A 17,067-nucleotide genomic window follows, 5' to 3' on the forward strand; every position below is an offset into this window, starting at 1 on the left:
ACTTGTCGACGTTCAAAAATACCATGCTACGTTTTCACTCATTAAGTTACTTTTTGAGAAACTTTCAACTAGCAGTTCATGCACCTGAATAACTGACAATTAACGCATCAAAACTGACAATTAACATATCAAAAACGAAAGATATTTGATTATCATTGGTTGACTATAAATTGTATTAAATGTCGCTGAGTGAAGTTTCAACAATCAGTGATAGATAGATAGATATATTTTCACCACATTACATATATAAATACATTTATGGCATGTCAATATATTAATAGATACAATTTAAAGTACACAATGAATAAAATTATACAATAAAACATATGATATTTTGAAAGTATTACAAACATAATCAAGTGAGGCATAAATAAATAGTGTAAACAGAATGGAACATTTCATGGAAGCGATGTGTTGAGTGCATGATTCAGTTGCTTTGTTGTGACGAGAAACTCGTCTGTGGAATAAAATCAGTGTTCAAGAACTGCCAGTGCCTCAAATAAATATCAAGAACTTGTGATGTACTGTTTGGAACCTTTGGTGTAGTAATGAATATTACTGGAGTTTTTTCCAGTAATAAATATCAAGAAAATTAAGTAGATCATGAATATAATAGAAAAGACTTTCAAATGAAACTCAATATAACAGTATGGACATTTGGATAACGTACACCAATTTTCAATGTTCCGAATGTCAGCACTTTTTTATGAATTTGACAGTATAGTGGCTAGTTTTGGGACGCATAACTAGGATTTTGGTTAGTTTCGGACCATACCAGGGTTACTAACTTTAAAATTCATGAAAACGGACATTAATATCAGATACAAGAGTATCTAACTCAGTAAAAATGCTCCAAAAAAATCCTCATCCGATTAATTCCTAGCTCTTAGAGAAAATAAAATAAAATCTCACTTGTGACGCGTTGATAGTCTAATATAACCTTGTTAAGACCAATTTCCTCCGTTTGTAAAATGAAATATAGTCTTTTTCGGAATGTTCTAAAGTAAAATATTCATTAAATTATAAAAATTAAACATTGTCATTAGAACTGTCAAATCACAGTTACCACGTTAAACTCACCAGTTCCTGTGTGGTACATTAACTAGAAGATGAAATATAAATGAAATTCAGAGAAAATCCCGAGTGTTATATTTTTCATAACATATTTTGCTGTTCAATTTTGACTTTCAAAGTTGGAATTATTCAAAAAATAAAAATATGATGTGACCTTCTTTCTGCGCTTCCCTAATCATAAACACTTTTTAATATAAATTTTTGTACTGTAATTAACCGCCATATTGGTTTCTTAGCCACTACCAACAATCTGAGTAATAATTATGTTATACACGGGGTTGTATGTGATAATCTGAGCTCTTGAGATCACATTCATTTATCCCTCTTAGAAAGGGATATAGTGATGGAAGTATGAAGTGAGATAAAGAAAGACGAAACGAAAATAAACATTATTACAGTGACTGTGCAGAGCAGATGAGGGCATACCTGCCACCTGAAATAGTTCTATCTGACCAAAAATTGTCAGAGTAGAAGTAAAAAGTATTGAGAAAATAATTTTTGTTACAGAAATTTATCCTTAAATTTTACCAGTTTCCAAGACTACAGTTCCAGTTAACCCACTTAAGCGGTTGAATATACAGGCCCATGATGATTTTTCCAATCAAAGACATTTATTTAATGATCAAATAATGCTTTGTTTACACATATGATTATCACCTTTATATTCAGATAAGGAGAAGTTCATAATATCTCTGAACTAATTTCAAACAATCATAATTGTGTTACTGATCTCTCATATAGTCTGTCCGTGCCTTTATTACCAATTTATTTGTTAAATGACATTGTTGGAAAGGAATTGAAGTATGAAATTTGCTGAACATCTTACCGCACACATCACGCCAGAATGGAGAAAGCAATATATAAATTACGAGGTGAGTACTAATATTTTGCTAGTAGGGAAGCACATTTTTGTTGATTAATTACTTTTATTTGGAAAGTGCACTTCATAGGTTATATGTGAATCTGAACTCTTTTAAAACTGTCACATTCGAAGTGTCAAAAATTATCACAAATGATAAAAAGGTTTCACTTTCTTGACAAACTGGAATTTCAGTATATTTTGTATTTTGTATAGTCCTAAATATTCAATGGTCCTTTATGTTATGCTATATTTTAACCTTAAGATTTATGCATCCACTTTTGAGTTTTTAAGAAATTATAAACGATTAAACTTTAATTATTTTTAGTGGAAAAATTCGTGCAGAAGCATAGATGTTGTCTTAATATACTTACTCATAATATATATGGGCAGGAATTGAAATTTTCTGTAATAACAAATGAAAAACATGAATTCTCAAGGCATACAAATTAAATTGCATGTGTTGAGATTGGTGCATGAATCTACCCTTATTGTCTGTGGCAATTAATTGAACACCTCAAATATAATCGTTACATTGTCCGTGCTATCAACATGTTATGTTTCTTGGGATTAATGAATTGAAAAAACGTGTCCGCAACTTTTATTGTTCACTACTTGGGGAGCCGTCCATTTCTTCCAAGTCTCCGGAAACCATTGCAGCAATGTTTCGTTGATTTTCTGAAAACCCTTTCATTGTCACTATTTATGATTGATGGAGGAAGAGCATAGAAAATCTTCAACCATATATTAGGGCAAATTAATTATTGACTTTAATCTAGCAAAAGAAACACTTTAATGATCTTTTTGAATATATTATAACATCATGATATCTCTGATTGTTGTTAGATTTGTTTTTGTACTTGTATATGTGAGAAACAGATTCCAGTATATACAGGCTGGGTAAAATTCTTCAAATGATTGTCTTCATGAATGTGTTTGGTTTTCCAGCAATTCTAAGGAAGATGCATTTTTACACAAGGAACACATCAACTGATGATGTAGAGTTTCCCCATAAACATATACCATAACAAAGGCAAGATTCTACTTGTGCATAATGTAAATCAGCTAGTTTATTCAGACTTGAAATTGATCTAAGACTGAAAAATAGATATGAGACATGACAATTTAGACATGAGGGATTCACAATGGTCTTTCCAAGTAAGGTGTTTATCTGTTGTAAGGCCTAAAAACTTTACTAATTCCTTCCTGATAAGAGCTAAATGTAAGAATATTAGCGAGTGACAAGTTTACCATTCATGTAGACTCTTTTGAACTGAATGACATTCATTTTGCAGAGAACTATGACATTTATTTGATATCAGTAGTTATGTAATGGATAGATAAAAATATATTCAACTATGTTACACATTTTTACATGTGTTTGTAGCAGGTAAATAAAGGTTCAAGTTATATTGGAATGTTACCTGAAGGGAACAATCCAGAGAGTGGTTCATGACCTTGAATCCTCAGAGACCCTTGCTTTGAGCCATGGCGTTCCGCAAGGATCAATATTGGGCCCACTGTTATTTTCTTTGTACATCTCAGATTTTCATTCATTCGTCAAATTCTGCCGCATACACCATTACGCGGACGATACCCAGCTGTACTTATCTTTCAAATAAATAAATAAATGAAGTGAAACCCAATGTTACCGCTGCTTTAAATTCTTATCTGGATTCTTTGATGAATGTATCTGCAGCACATAATCTGAAGTTGAACGCGAGTAAGTCCAGTGCATTGTTTTTCGGACCGTAGCTCAAACGTAATCTAGCCAGTACCTCAATCGACATCATTTTGGGTGGGGAAAAAATTCCCATAAAATATGAAACAAAAAATCTCGGACTCTGGTTAGACAATGAATTGAGGTTCACAAAACATGTCAATCAACATTGCCGAGGTTCATATAATACACTCAAACAACTTTATCCAAGTAGACAATTCATGAGTTCCGCTCTGAAAATTCGTGTATGTGAATCCCTTATATTATCGAAACTTGCTTACTGTGACTACATTTATGGACCCGCTCTATGGAGTGTTGACAGTAGTCGACTTCAAAAAATGAACTTCAAAAAAAAGTTGAACAAATGTCGAACTCTGCATCTACAGAACGGATAATGACCAGTCAATCACTTTATGAATTTAAGGTACTCATTAATTTGATAGATCTCAGACAGCAAAATTATCCTACAATGTAATAGAATTATACTCATCGTAGATATTATAGCTAAGATAATTAAGAAAATTGTAAATTAATATTGTATTTCCATAGTCAAGTTGAAAAACACCCACGGGTGACACTTCACCACTTTATCTTTGTCGAATAGCTATTATTGTTATCTCTTTACATATGTGTCCAAATATAAATAAAGACGATTTATTATTATTATTATATAAAATTTAAACTAGTAGATATTTTTACTAACTATAACACATGGAATTGGCCAGTACTTGACCAAAATCCATAATGTATTCAAGTAACTCTTTATTGCGAGATTTTCACTGAACATTTTACAAAACCGCAACACGTGTTTCAATAGCTTCCTCAGGCGTGTTCATATTGAGTTCATACCGAATATAAATATTAGCATTAATGCTTCATTCAACACAAGACTGATTTACAAAAAATTAAAAAAAAACAGTTCAGAAGGTAATTAAAAGATAAGACATATTACATTTTTTTTACATAAGAAACATAATATGCAAATATAAAATAATAATTCAAAACATTACACCAATAAAAAAATGTAAACTTTCAAGGCCGAAGATAACTATGAGAAAGCTATTTTCCGAATTTTTTGGCCGTGGTCTGCAGGTTTTAATGTCTGACGTTTCATCTGCACCACTGTACCAACTCGGCCACTGCCCCTTTGATGATGTATACCGCAGTAGTAGACGAAACGTCAGGCATAAAACCTGCAGAGCATGGTAAAAAAACGGAAAATAGCTTTCACACATTACACTGATTTATGAAATATTGCAACAGTTATTTGAATAAGATACCTACCACACATAAAAAACTTGAATAAAAAAATCATATCACAGTTATTGTACCAAATAATTATCGAGAGATGATTGGAAAGCTTCAATTCAACAGACTTAACAGTTTCATATTACTAATTCATATTCATATTATTAATTTTTCCATCAAGGTTCCTTGGGGACGGTTTAACCCCTAAAACCTCCCCTCGCTACGGCTTGATATCAAAAACTTGTCAACTTTTTTAGTGCAAAACTTGAATCTGGAGGCAGTGCAGCCAAGAAGGCTTATTTATTCTGCTGATACTGTTCACGATCAATTCATTTTATATAAAGTGTACTTGCGAACTTGATTAATAACTAATATTTGAAAGTAAACATACTCTATTTGAACTTGCACAGGTAATAATTTCTAGTTCAAACATAATTTCTTCCTTCCAAGCAAGGTAAATATTGAATATTGCAAATGAATTTAAGCAGTAAATTTATTGAGCTGTCTTTTAAAAATTTTAATAATTATCTGATTCAATGAAGCGACTCCCAGTAGTTAGATTAGAGTATGATCATGATTCAAATCTAAATAATATGCACAATACAACGGGTTTTTAATTTTCAAAGTAATTTCAAATTTAGATATTCAATTTACAATTCATTCTGATGTTGATAAGTGGAATGACACCTTTCTCGAAGCTTACTGAAAGATGCAAATTGTATGTGATGAATATCGAGATTGTTTTCGAAACTAAAACAAGTTTTTATTTCTGTTTTTGAAAATGAAACTAGTCGCAAATGAGTCCGTTTGCTGGAAATCCGTCTTTACTTTCTACCTATTCAATGACTAATAATTTTACCTGGGTTTACGTAAAACTTATTGAAAATTTTAACATAGAAAAGGAATTTTTTAAACTCATTTGAATGGACACTTAATAAAAAAAAGTTATCAGAGTTTTTAGTTTCAAACCTTTCTCTTCCAAATGATTTGCAAATATAGTCTTCATCTTCATAGTCTTCTATGCTCTTTTATTCTTTGGGAAAAAGTTCTCTCCATTTGAACAATATAAAGTTTTGGGCTAGAACAAGAATTAATTGGTTTTGCCGTTAATCAGCTGTGATACTGATATGAATGACAACCCTCAAAAGTCGAAATTTCTGCGAGCTAAGGATTAATATGGTCTTAGTTTTTAACGTGCGATTTCCATCACGAATCAATGAACATTCATCTTCCCAAAGTCGGGATCAATTCAATATTCAATGAACCAAACACACGAACCTAACACGCCAACCAACCAACCGGCTACTGTTTGACAAAAATAATATATTCACAATATTACTAATTAGTACGATGTATACTCCTGATGCACTGTTTGGAACCTTTGGTGTAATAATGAATGTTACTGGAGTTTTAGTCCCAACACCAAACCCTTGTTTTTAATACTTGACATGTGTTTCAATCACCTTATTATACTATAGATGCCTCTAGGTACCTGCCTCTCATGGTCTTAAATTAATTTTACATGTTGCCTTATCAGCTAGTCTTAAAATTAATTTTACAATATTGCTTTATCTAACAGTCAGATAAATCTGACAATAAAATATTATTTTAACAAGCTATATAGTGTAATATTATTATCTTTACTTATTTATAGACTCTCATAGGCATCTAGATGCCTATGAGATTGTATTTAAAACAAGTCATACACTACAGAGCCTTCGAGGAAATCCAAAGGACAAAGTTGAGAATTCGGAAAAGTCTGGAATTTACGAAATTAAATGTAAGGACTGCGATGTAAAATATTTTGGACACACTAAAAGATCTATTATAATAAGATATAAGGAACACTTAGTACACCTAGAATATGGAAGATCAGAAAAATCAGCAGTCGCCCATCATATTTGGCAACAAAACCATTCCATAGATTTTAGTTCATTAAGATTAGTTCATAACAGGCATCTAGATGCTTATGAGAGTGTACAAATAAGTAAACATAATAATATTATGAATAACAATGGTGGACCAATACCTAATAACTATATAGCTTGTTGAAATAATATTTTATTTTGTTGGGAAATAAGTTATTATATTTTTCATAAATCATTCAGTAGGTATATATATCATCTCTATTTTATGACTATATTTATGCAATTTTCCTGATATAAGTATACAAACACTTGGAAAAGAGTATCTGCATCTTTAGAGTAAAATAGTGGAAATGGTATTTTTCGTTTTTCAGGAAATGAAAGCCATGCTTTACATGGCTGTAGAAGAAGCGCCGTCCGCCGAAAGCGTGGAACCAGAAGTCGTAGCGAGGCATTTTGCAAACTTTGATGAGCAGTTTTTCCATTACTGTGACAAAGAACTGAAAAAAATCAATACATTTTACGCGGAGAAATTGGCAGAGGCGACGAGGAAGTTTGCCAATTTGAACAGCGAATTGATAGATTCCGTCAAACAATTGAATATGGGAAAGAAGAAAACTGGGAAGAAGAATATACCAGTTCGAAAAATGCAGGAGCTCAAACTAGCTTTCAGCGAATTTTATTTGAGTTTGATTTTACTGCAAAATTATCAGACTTTGAACCACGTTGGTTTCAGGAAAATTCTCAAGAAACATGATAAGGTAGGCACCACTATCGCTTTCATAATTTACCATATTTCGAATATTAATGAAACATCAATATTCAATATTTCAGTTATTGGCTACTGATGTGGGTGCGAAATGGAGGCAAGAGCAAGTAGAAACTTCTCATTTTTTCACCAATAAGGACATAGATCAAATGATAGCTGATACGGAAAACATAGTAACTAATGAACTGGAAGCAGGCGATAGGCAAAAGGCTATGAAAAGGTTGCGTGTTCCTCCACTAGGTGAACAACAGTCGCCTTGGACTACATTTAAAGTTGGTCTTTTTTCAGGTTCATTTATTGTTTTACTCATTACGGTTGTTCTATCAGGTTAGTACTTTATATAGATCAAATATAACTATTTGCAAAAAAAAAAACATATTAGAAAAAGTTTAACCAAAAAGTAACTTAAAAAGAAATGACTTATTAGACATTTCAAAACATTTTTAAAGATCAATATTGTATTCCTTCTATCCATGAAAAAAATTGTTGAAAGTAGAAAATCTATGAAACAACAAATGAAATTGAAATGGATGGAATGTTGAAAAAATTGAAAGTACTAAAAAAATCGGACCGAAATCTTCTTTTGAGTTAGTTAAAACTGAAATAATGTCGAAAAAAATTTGCAAAAATTTGTAAGAACGCTGATTGGTGAAAAAAAAAACAAATTGTTGTGGCCTGTTACAATGTTGATTTGTAAATGGCAAACAAATGAAAAATTATCAAGATTAACAAAAATGCAAAAATCTGTAAACTGGAATATTAAGTATGCTAACAATTGAAATATCGTGAAGTAACTTATTTTGAATATTTTTCCTATTTTTCATTTTTCTGCATTTTTTCATAGCTTATTTTATTTTTTTATTGTTTGTATATAATTGACATTTCTCTCAATGATCCATTTTATTAGTTCGGACTTCCATTCTCTGATAATAATTTTTCGTGATGAATTTCATTAGTTCGACTTCCATTGGTTAATATTATATAAAATGATTTGAAATCCCTAAAATACAAATTAAAAATTAAAAAGAATAGCTGAAAATAACGATTATATTAAGCAAAAAAAACCCTGAAAGTAAAAAATAGAACAATTAAACAAAACATAAACATTAGGAGATTCCAAGCCAAGTTACTTCATGACGTTTCTATTGTTAGTATCCACAATCGTCTTCGGGTAATGACTGGTTATTAAGCATAAAAAAACCCTGAAACGAAATTACAGTGAAATAAAATACAAGTTGGAAATAAAACAATTAAACAAAACCCAAAAATGAAATTTAAGTGATTCCAAACCAAGTTACTTCACGACGTTTCGATTGTTAGTATCCACAATCGTCTTCGGGTGATGATAATTTATATTGGTTATTTTAGGGATTTCAAATCATTTTATATAATATTAGACAATGGAAGTCCAAACTAATGAAGTTTATGGGTCATTCGAACGCTTCCACCTATCCCCTCTTTCCACTCTCCGCCTCACCAGTTTAGCGGAAGTTTCATTCATATTAGCGGAAGTTTCAATCAATCATATTAGCGGGAGTTTCAACCATAATAGCGGGAGTTTCAACCATATGGGCGAGAGTTTCAATCACATTAGCGGTGGTTTCAATCATTAGCGGGAGTTTCAATCATATTAGCGGGGGTTTCAAATCATATTAGAATCATATTAGACAATAGAAGTCCGAACTAGTAAAATTCACCATGAAACATTGTCAGCCACTTTCAAACAAACGTTCAACCTATTATTTAATTATTTTCATTTCAAGTCACAATAATTGATTGCCTGCACAAATTAGCATTCTTGCGATTTTTCGCCATTCATTTTTACTCATATTTTCGTAACTCACCATTTTCTCTTTGATCACTGAAAATATAATGTGTTTGATTAGGAATTCATCGACTTTGAAAAAAATTATACTTTTTTCTTAATATTTGATGTAATTTTGGATTCTCCAATAATTTTTTAAATTGCCACTGGGGATACAGGGGTAAATTTAGTTTCGTGGGGCTCTAATAGATGCATTCCATTATACTTTCCACAACATCACCACTTACATAATTTTATCCGCACAAAAATATTTATGTTATTTCATTTGTTACTTTTGAATATCGTTATCACAAGAAATATTTGCAGAATATTTTATAACACTAAAACTGGGGAAAACTTCTGAAGAAAGGAAGAAATTAATCAAGTTCAAAACAAACTATTCACATAGATGTGTAGAACAGGGATAGAAGTATCTGCAAACTGAAAAAAACTACTTTCATATGAATATTGAATTACAGGAAAGAAAAAGTTCTTTTGAAACAACCACATGAAAATCAACTGTCTGTATGTTTTACCGTTAACTGTTTTACCGATGGTTCAGCCTGGAGCTTGAACCATCGACCAACACGGCGGCCGATTTGAGTGAGTGAACAAAGCACCCACGTCGAATCGACAGGCTACCGACTGATCATTAAGTTTGCATTCCAAACATTTTTTAAAGAATTGAGACAAATATCATTCACATGGAATGCTACACAACATAATATATTAAAGAGCATTGATATGAAATATAAACTTACATAGAAATATGTCATCCTTAAGGTGTTCTTTTCAAAGTTTCGGGTCGTGTTTTCAACATCTCATTAGTGCCTTGTTGAACTTTCAAAAACGAAAACACACATTTCTCCTACAAGATTTCTTCAAAAGTTCCCACATTTTTTTACATAATGATGGAGAAATTGAAAGCCAAGAAGTTTTTTGTCCCCAAAAACTAATCTCTTCGGTCGCTCGAATTGACTGCCGTGTTGGTCGGTGGTTCAAGCCCTAGTCTGAATGATCGATTTTCACTTGCTAGCGTTCAACCCGTGTTAGGAATCACACGTTAAAAGGTAAGACCTCGTTAATTCTTAACTCGCACAAGTTTCGACTTCTGAGGGTTGTCGTTCGTAGGGGTGCGACAGCTGGTTAACGGAAAAACAGATTTAAAACAATTTTTTTTTAAATATCCCCTTTCTATATTACTAACTTTTTAGTTCCATGTACTTGTGTGTAAAATGTTTTGTATATATTTCATTCCCATAGTTATTCCTGTTTATTTCAGATATATGTATTTCGAGCATATTCCCATATGTATTCCTCTATGTTATTAAATCTTGAATAGATCTAAGATTAATTGGTGTTCTGACTTCACTAATAAAGAAATAGAACTAGAAATCATTTCAAGTCTGTTTCCATCAAGTTTCTACAGTTTTGGTCAATAGCAATTTTTTTTTCAGCAATATTCCATGAGGGGTCCAGCGACAATTTGAAAATAGCTTTCCGCTTGTTCAGAGGTCCGCTTCTCATCATCGAGTTCTTATTTCTGATTGGGGTGAACGTTTACGGTTGGAGGTCTTCAGGAGTGAATCATGTCCTCATATTTGAACTCGATCCAAGAAATCATCTGTCCGAACAGCATCTTATGGAACTGGCGGCCATATTTGGAGTCGTATGGGCGATGAGCTTGCTGAATTATCTGTACAGTGCCGGGCTGAGCATACCGCCCTATGTGAGTCCCGCCGTTTTGGTATTAGTGATGCTGATTTTTTTGGTGAATCCACTGAAAGTATTCAGGCACGATGCTAGATTTTGGTTTTTGAGAATCTGTGTAAGTATTGGGTTTTAGTGCTTAAAATCAGTTTCAGTTTTGTATTCTTGCTTCTCTACATGAAAATGTTGAGTTTTGACAGAAACTCGTGTCTGTCTCAGCTGTTTACATATTGCCAAGTGTACATTTCTTTTTCTTACATTTGAAATATAAATATTCAGAGTTCTTAGATATGAATAACTAGGGAAAAAATTTAGAGCTGAATTAAATTTCATTTTCAGTTGTTCTTCATTGCAATACGATACAATGGCATTGAATTCATAATATTTTGGTAACAAAAGTGGTCATGATTTTTCAATCGACCAGGGTACAATAATGAACTCCTTGATTTTAGGAAAGATGTATTTCAAAAAGTGAAATATTCAACCAATGTATTACATCGAGAATATTTTCAATTTTTGGGTGGTTATTTTCACTTTTTTATTAAACAAGAGTGTACTTGATTAATTCAGAATTTTGAGATATATAATTGGCTGAGCTGCTGAATAGGAAACCAAAAACTCTGCCCAGACTAATACTATTAAATCATCTAAAGGAACAATTTGTTGTTGATTTATAGCTAGTCTTCAAGTTTGTCCACTGACTATATGTGATATTACTTAAAAAAAAAGCCATTTATTTCCAACAGAAGTACCCAGTTACTGGAAATGCTATTATTACAGAGTATATATGAAATGAATATTAAAAATAATATATAGAAATGTATAAGAGTAAATGCTAAAACAAAATATATATAAAATGTTCATATACGTAGAATTTCAAAAGAGGAATGAAAAATTAAGTGTATAAAGCAAAAAGTTACAAATCATGCAATGTAGCAGTACCGACACAAATGTTATTTACATTATTATTGTAATTGTGGATACATGAAACCAAGGTGTTCAGAGAGTCGAATGAATATCGCAATGTTCACAGATTTTATTGAAGCTACTGCACATAAAATTCAATGGTGATCGTAGCATAACATTTGTGTGTGATGCTTCGCAATAAAATTCCAGATTGTGTCTACCTTCACTTCTCAACCTTCACGACCTCAAAATGTTATGATCAATGCCTCTTGTGGGGTATTGTCCATCAACTTTTAGACATAAGTATTTTAGAAACTTACTCTGCACGCTCACAATTGATGTTTTTTTTGGTAGTCGTAAACTGGATTCCATAACACAGAGCCATACTGTAACTTAGATCTGGCATACGCAAAATATAGCAATTTTAAGGTGGCAATACTTTTGGAAGTTTTTGCTAATTTTTTTAAATGAATCTAAGCATCCTATTTGCATCAGCATTACTGTTTCTCAAAAATTCGGCATACAAATCATAATGTTTTTATATAACTTAAAAATTGCAATATCCAAAACTATGAATTTGAATGAATATTTTAGTCAATAATTGGAAAATACTAATATTGAAAGGCGTGAAACATAGAAAATTGTTAATGAATTTAGAGAAAATCCTAACAAATATCCTGCTAAAATCAAGCCGGAATTGTCAGAACTGAATAACTTTTATTGTTCTGTAACTGACAGAGATATATCTAGTGAATAGAAACAATCAAAATCTATTAAAAATTACTTGTTGATTTCTATAAATGAAATAAACAAATTCTCTCATCAATAAAAAAAAGATCTCTTAAAAATGGGGAGATATCTTCAAATCAAGAAAAAAGCACTGTCTATATCTGCTTGGAGTTTTCAGGTGCTGTTTTTCATGATAGTCCCGAAGAAGAAAATTTTGTAATTAAAAGGGATTTCAGAGGGAGTAAATATATGATTTTATGAGATTTGATAGAAATACTTTATCTACAAGGCTGTAAAAGTAGCTAAGAACTTCCTAATGATTTTGTATCATTGGAAAATTCTTACAAAATTTTGGTAAAAATAGTAACTTTAGAATCAACGAATATCTGACCACAATGTATGAATGCTTTTGAAAAGCTTGAATAAAAGCATGCTTCCTAGTAATTTCCAATCTCTTGACGTTTCACATCACTTTCTACATGCTAAATGATGTCAATTCTCTGCACTACGGTGATATTTATATTTTAGGGTCGGATGTTTGGAGCTCCATTTTTTCATGTAGGATTTGCTGATTTCTGGCTTGCTGATCAGCTCAATAGTCTTGTGAATGCTCTTCTAGATTTTCAATTTCTCACTTGCTTTTATTTCACAAACGGAAGTTGGGATGTAGCTGGAAGTAAGTATTGCTAAAATGTCATTTGTTTATTCTATGTTGTTGATAAAGACGACCTTCAAACCTGAAAAATAGTGACACTGATAACCTCGGCCGCAGAAGCCTTAACCATTTTGTTAATAACACTTTTTTATTTATTGATTTTCAAAGAGTTGCCACACCATTGGAATCTTTTGTTTCAAGTCATTTATTACTGCATTATTTTTCAAAGTAGATTGTAGTGTATGAATTTGGTTAACATGCAGAATTCACAGAACGGTCGGTAGCAGGCCGGTTCGATGTGGGTGCTTTTCTCACTCGGTCAATCGGCCGATGTGTGAGTCGGTGGTTCAAGCCCCAGGCTAAACGTTCGATTTTCACTTGCTATCGTCCAACCCGTGTTAGGAATCACACGTTGAGGGTTGTCGTTCGTAGGGGTGCGATAGCTGGTTAACGGAAAAACATATTTTAAACATATATTTTGAGACTTGACGTATTTACAAATTTATACTTCATTTTTCCAGATACATCTGAGTGCATGGAGAGTAATTTCATCATCAGGCCTTTGGTGAATTGTATACCTGCATGGATCCGTTTTGCGCAATGTCTCAGGAGATATTACGACACCAAAGAGGCTTTTCCTCATTTAGTAAATGCCGGAAAGTACTCTACAACTTTCCTAGTGGTTATTTTTGCCACACTGAAATCAGTATACAAAGGTAATCTAATAATGTTCAAAGTAAATTGAATAACCGATGATCTTTTTCAGATGATTATGCAAATTCATCAGAGAATCCGTATGTATTTTTATGGATAGCGTCTCAAATAATAAGCTCTTCCTATGCCTATACTTGGGATATCAAAATGGATTGGGGACTTTTCGATAAATCTGCTGGAGAAAACACGTTTTTAAGAGAGGAAATAGTCTATCCATCTTCGGTAAGAAATTATGTTATCAGACAACAGGAAATAATAATAATTCTCCTCAATTTCTGAATTAGGAAAAAAAAAGAATGTGGAAAGTATCTATAATTTCATCTCAATAGGAAATGATGTTTTATAAACTTAAAGTATACCTGTTTTCCTGTAAAAGCATTCCAAAGATACTTTACTGTCTATTTTTGTTTCATTATCTATTGAAGTATATAGGTCAAGTTACTCTAAACACTCCATATCCATTAATAACTTTGGGTTGAAAAATAAAACGATGCATGGTTCTGACAAAACAAACTTTTACGTCCACCTTTACTTTGATAATAAGGATTGATAATTGATCAATTGGGTAATTCATACACCGTTATTGAAAAAAAGTAGAGCATTTGATTTAACAAATGTTCGCTTGAGGTATTGACTTGAAAAAATTAAAAAAAAATTAAATGACGACCGTTCAAAGGTGAAAATGGAAGTTCAAATACAAATATGAAAATTATATCTATGACAGTCAGTGATGCCAACTTTTGCTTATTGGATGAATCAAAAATAAATAAATCAGCAGATCAATTTGATTTATTAACTCTTCAGGGAATAATTACTAATCAATATTTCTATTTATTTTTCTCTTTGTTATGGACCGTCACCGTTATTTGTTTTTCTCCTCTGTATGTAAGCGTTTACTATGAAGTGGTGCTTATTGGTTGAGTTTGCGTAGCTCTGAGCTAGACTTCGCCAATGAGTAACACAAACTCTTAAAACTTTTTTTCTCATATTTTTGTACTTTTCAAAAAAGCTGATTCATTATTATTATAATTATCATTATTATATAATAAGAGAATGACAATATCAGCAAAGAATAGGGTTATGCTACAAATATTATTGCATTCTTTAATTTTGAGAAACCCCGAAAGAACATGTACAGAACTTTCGTTAAAGTAAAGAAAAAAATAAAAGAGTGGTGTATGACTGCTTCCATTGGCATACATTTTGACAACTTTCTTAAAGTTAAAGTAAAAAATTGAAAGTTGATGTTTGGTGTATGAATCAGCCATAAAAATAGGTTACGTTATATTATATTATCCTTGTTATTTTAATATCCTCGCAAATATTTTGCGGAAATTTCTATAGTATACAGCAGCATTATAGTTATTTTAATATATTTTTTTCAGTTCTACTACTTTGCAATAATAGAAGATTTTGTTCTACGATTCGCTTGGACGATATCCTTATATCTTACTGAGTATGGTTATGTCAGCAGCGACATAATGACATCCATCCTGTCACCTTTGGAAGTGTTCAGAAGGTTCGTTTGGAACTTTTTCCGATTGGAAAATGAACATCTGAATAACTGCGGTAAATTCAGGGCGGTCCGTGATATATCAGTCGCTCCGATAGATTCTTCTGACCAAACTCAAATACTGAGAATGATGGACGAAGAAGACGGAGTGGTTAACAGAGAGCGAGGAAAGAGGAAAACAAACAAAAAGAAGGAAGATAAGAGGCCTTTACTTCTTGATGAATCCATCATAACTTTCAAAGCGATACCAATGTCCACTATTCAAGCCTGAAATTATTGAAGTTTGATTCATTTCCTTCATTCAGTAACTTAAAATAGTACTATGTACTTAAAGAGCGTTTTAATGACCCCGGAGTTGGAGGTAATGAAGAGAAGTGAAATAACTGGACAAGAAACACATTTTAAAGAAGAGAGAAGAAAAGAAACATGATTAACGAGTTTATGCTTTGTAGTTGTAGAGCGGCTGTGCTTTTGTCATGTCAATGGCATGGCCGTAACCTCTCTAGTTGGCTTGTAGAGTTTAACCTTTGAATACCCATCATGTAACTTCTTTGCTGTAGTGATCTGGAGCTCAATATGCATCGACTTTGAATTAAAAGTTTATGCCTCAATATACAAACTACTAAACATCGAGAATAAGGATCTCCAATTTTTTGTGCCAAACTGGTAGGAGGTCTTTGGCAGTATTATTGAAGACATTCCTGTGCGATGAATATTTTATTGTAATTATTACATTTGTGAATATGTATAGTTATTGTCTTTTTATATAACAAGGTAGGACCAAAAATACTTTTTGAAATATTTACCAAGTGATATTTACCAATGTTATTAGAGTACTTATAATTTGATACTTAATTAAAGATTATCAGTAGTTTTTGAGTTTTTTATTCATTTTGGTTCATAAATTCAAAACTGCAAGCCATATTGAAATTAATACAAATTAAAAAGACTAACGAGCAGATGTTATTGAATTTTCTTTTACATGAGTGTAAGTCTTCCAATTATTAGTTTTTTCTCACTTATCTGTCAATCGATGCTTTTCTATAAAAATTATTCTCGTCTTGTATTTTTTTACGCTTTGAGAAAACTTCGTCTTGTAACTTCTTAATTTTTTGGTATGAGTCTTCTAGATGATTTCAGAAGGAATATAAGAAGAGTGATGATATGTATACAATGTAGGTTAGAGTACATAGTATGAACATGCCCGAGGAAGCTATTGTATAGTGAAACGAGTGTTACAGTTTTTGTGAGCTGTGGTTACTTGAAGACATACATAAATTGATGAATGGAATAATTAATTCTCCAGATTCATTGTAACAGTTACGTTTGATATTGCAATTAGAAGCCTCAGGAGAACCATGACTTCATTTATAGGGCCCCACTCAAGCAATTATGGTCAGCACTCACCAGTTGACATGTGTTTCTGGTTATGAAGTAGAAACATGTGACAGTGGTATACACACACACATGCACATATTAAAATTTTCTGATTGATTCGGCC

At 32.1% G+C, this 17,067-nt stretch overlaps 1 protein-coding gene across 1 annotated transcript; it reads left to right on the forward strand.

Annotated features, from left to right (window-relative positions):
- The first annotated feature begins 1,400 nt into the window (after nucleotides 1-1,400).
- Nucleotides 1,401-16,440, forward strand: LOC111504548 (solute carrier family 53 member 1). The gene is made up of 8 exons (XM_023159123.2): nucleotides 1,401-1,946; nucleotides 7,141-7,527; nucleotides 7,601-7,862; nucleotides 10,797-11,167; nucleotides 13,213-13,360; nucleotides 13,861-14,055; nucleotides 14,106-14,275; nucleotides 15,439-16,440. The coding sequence occupies exons 1-8, from the start codon at nucleotides 1,878-1,880 to the stop codon at nucleotides 15,835-15,837; spliced, it is 2,001 nt and encodes a 666-aa protein (XP_023014891.2). The 5' UTR covers nucleotides 1,401-1,877; the 3' UTR covers nucleotides 15,838-16,440.
- The last annotated feature ends 627 nt before the right edge of the window (nucleotides 16,441-17,067 follow it).

The sequence above is a fragment of the Leptinotarsa decemlineata genome, unplaced genomic scaffold (assembly GCF_025532065.1).
Source record: "Leptinotarsa decemlineata unplaced genomic scaffold, Ldec_3_MD MMD2_tig00002082_RagTag_RagTag, whole genome shotgun sequence".
In the NCBI taxonomy this organism is placed as follows: Eukaryota; Metazoa; Arthropoda; class Insecta; order Coleoptera; family Chrysomelidae; genus Leptinotarsa; species Leptinotarsa decemlineata.

Excerpts from the sequence above, each read along its gene's own strand:
- LOC111504548 (XM_023159123.2), top strand. The coding sequence starts at position 1,878 with ATGAAATTTGCTGAACATCTTACCGCACACATCACGCCAGAATGGAGA. Across the intron at positions 13,361-13,860 it reads AAGTTGGGATGTAGCTGGAA|ATACATCTGAGTGCATGGAG; the intron begins GTAAGTATTGCT and ends TCATTTTTCCAG. Across the intron at positions 14,056-14,105 it reads ACTGAAATCAGTATACAAAG|ATGATTATGCAAATTCATCA; the intron begins GTAATCTAATAA and ends GATCTTTTTCAG.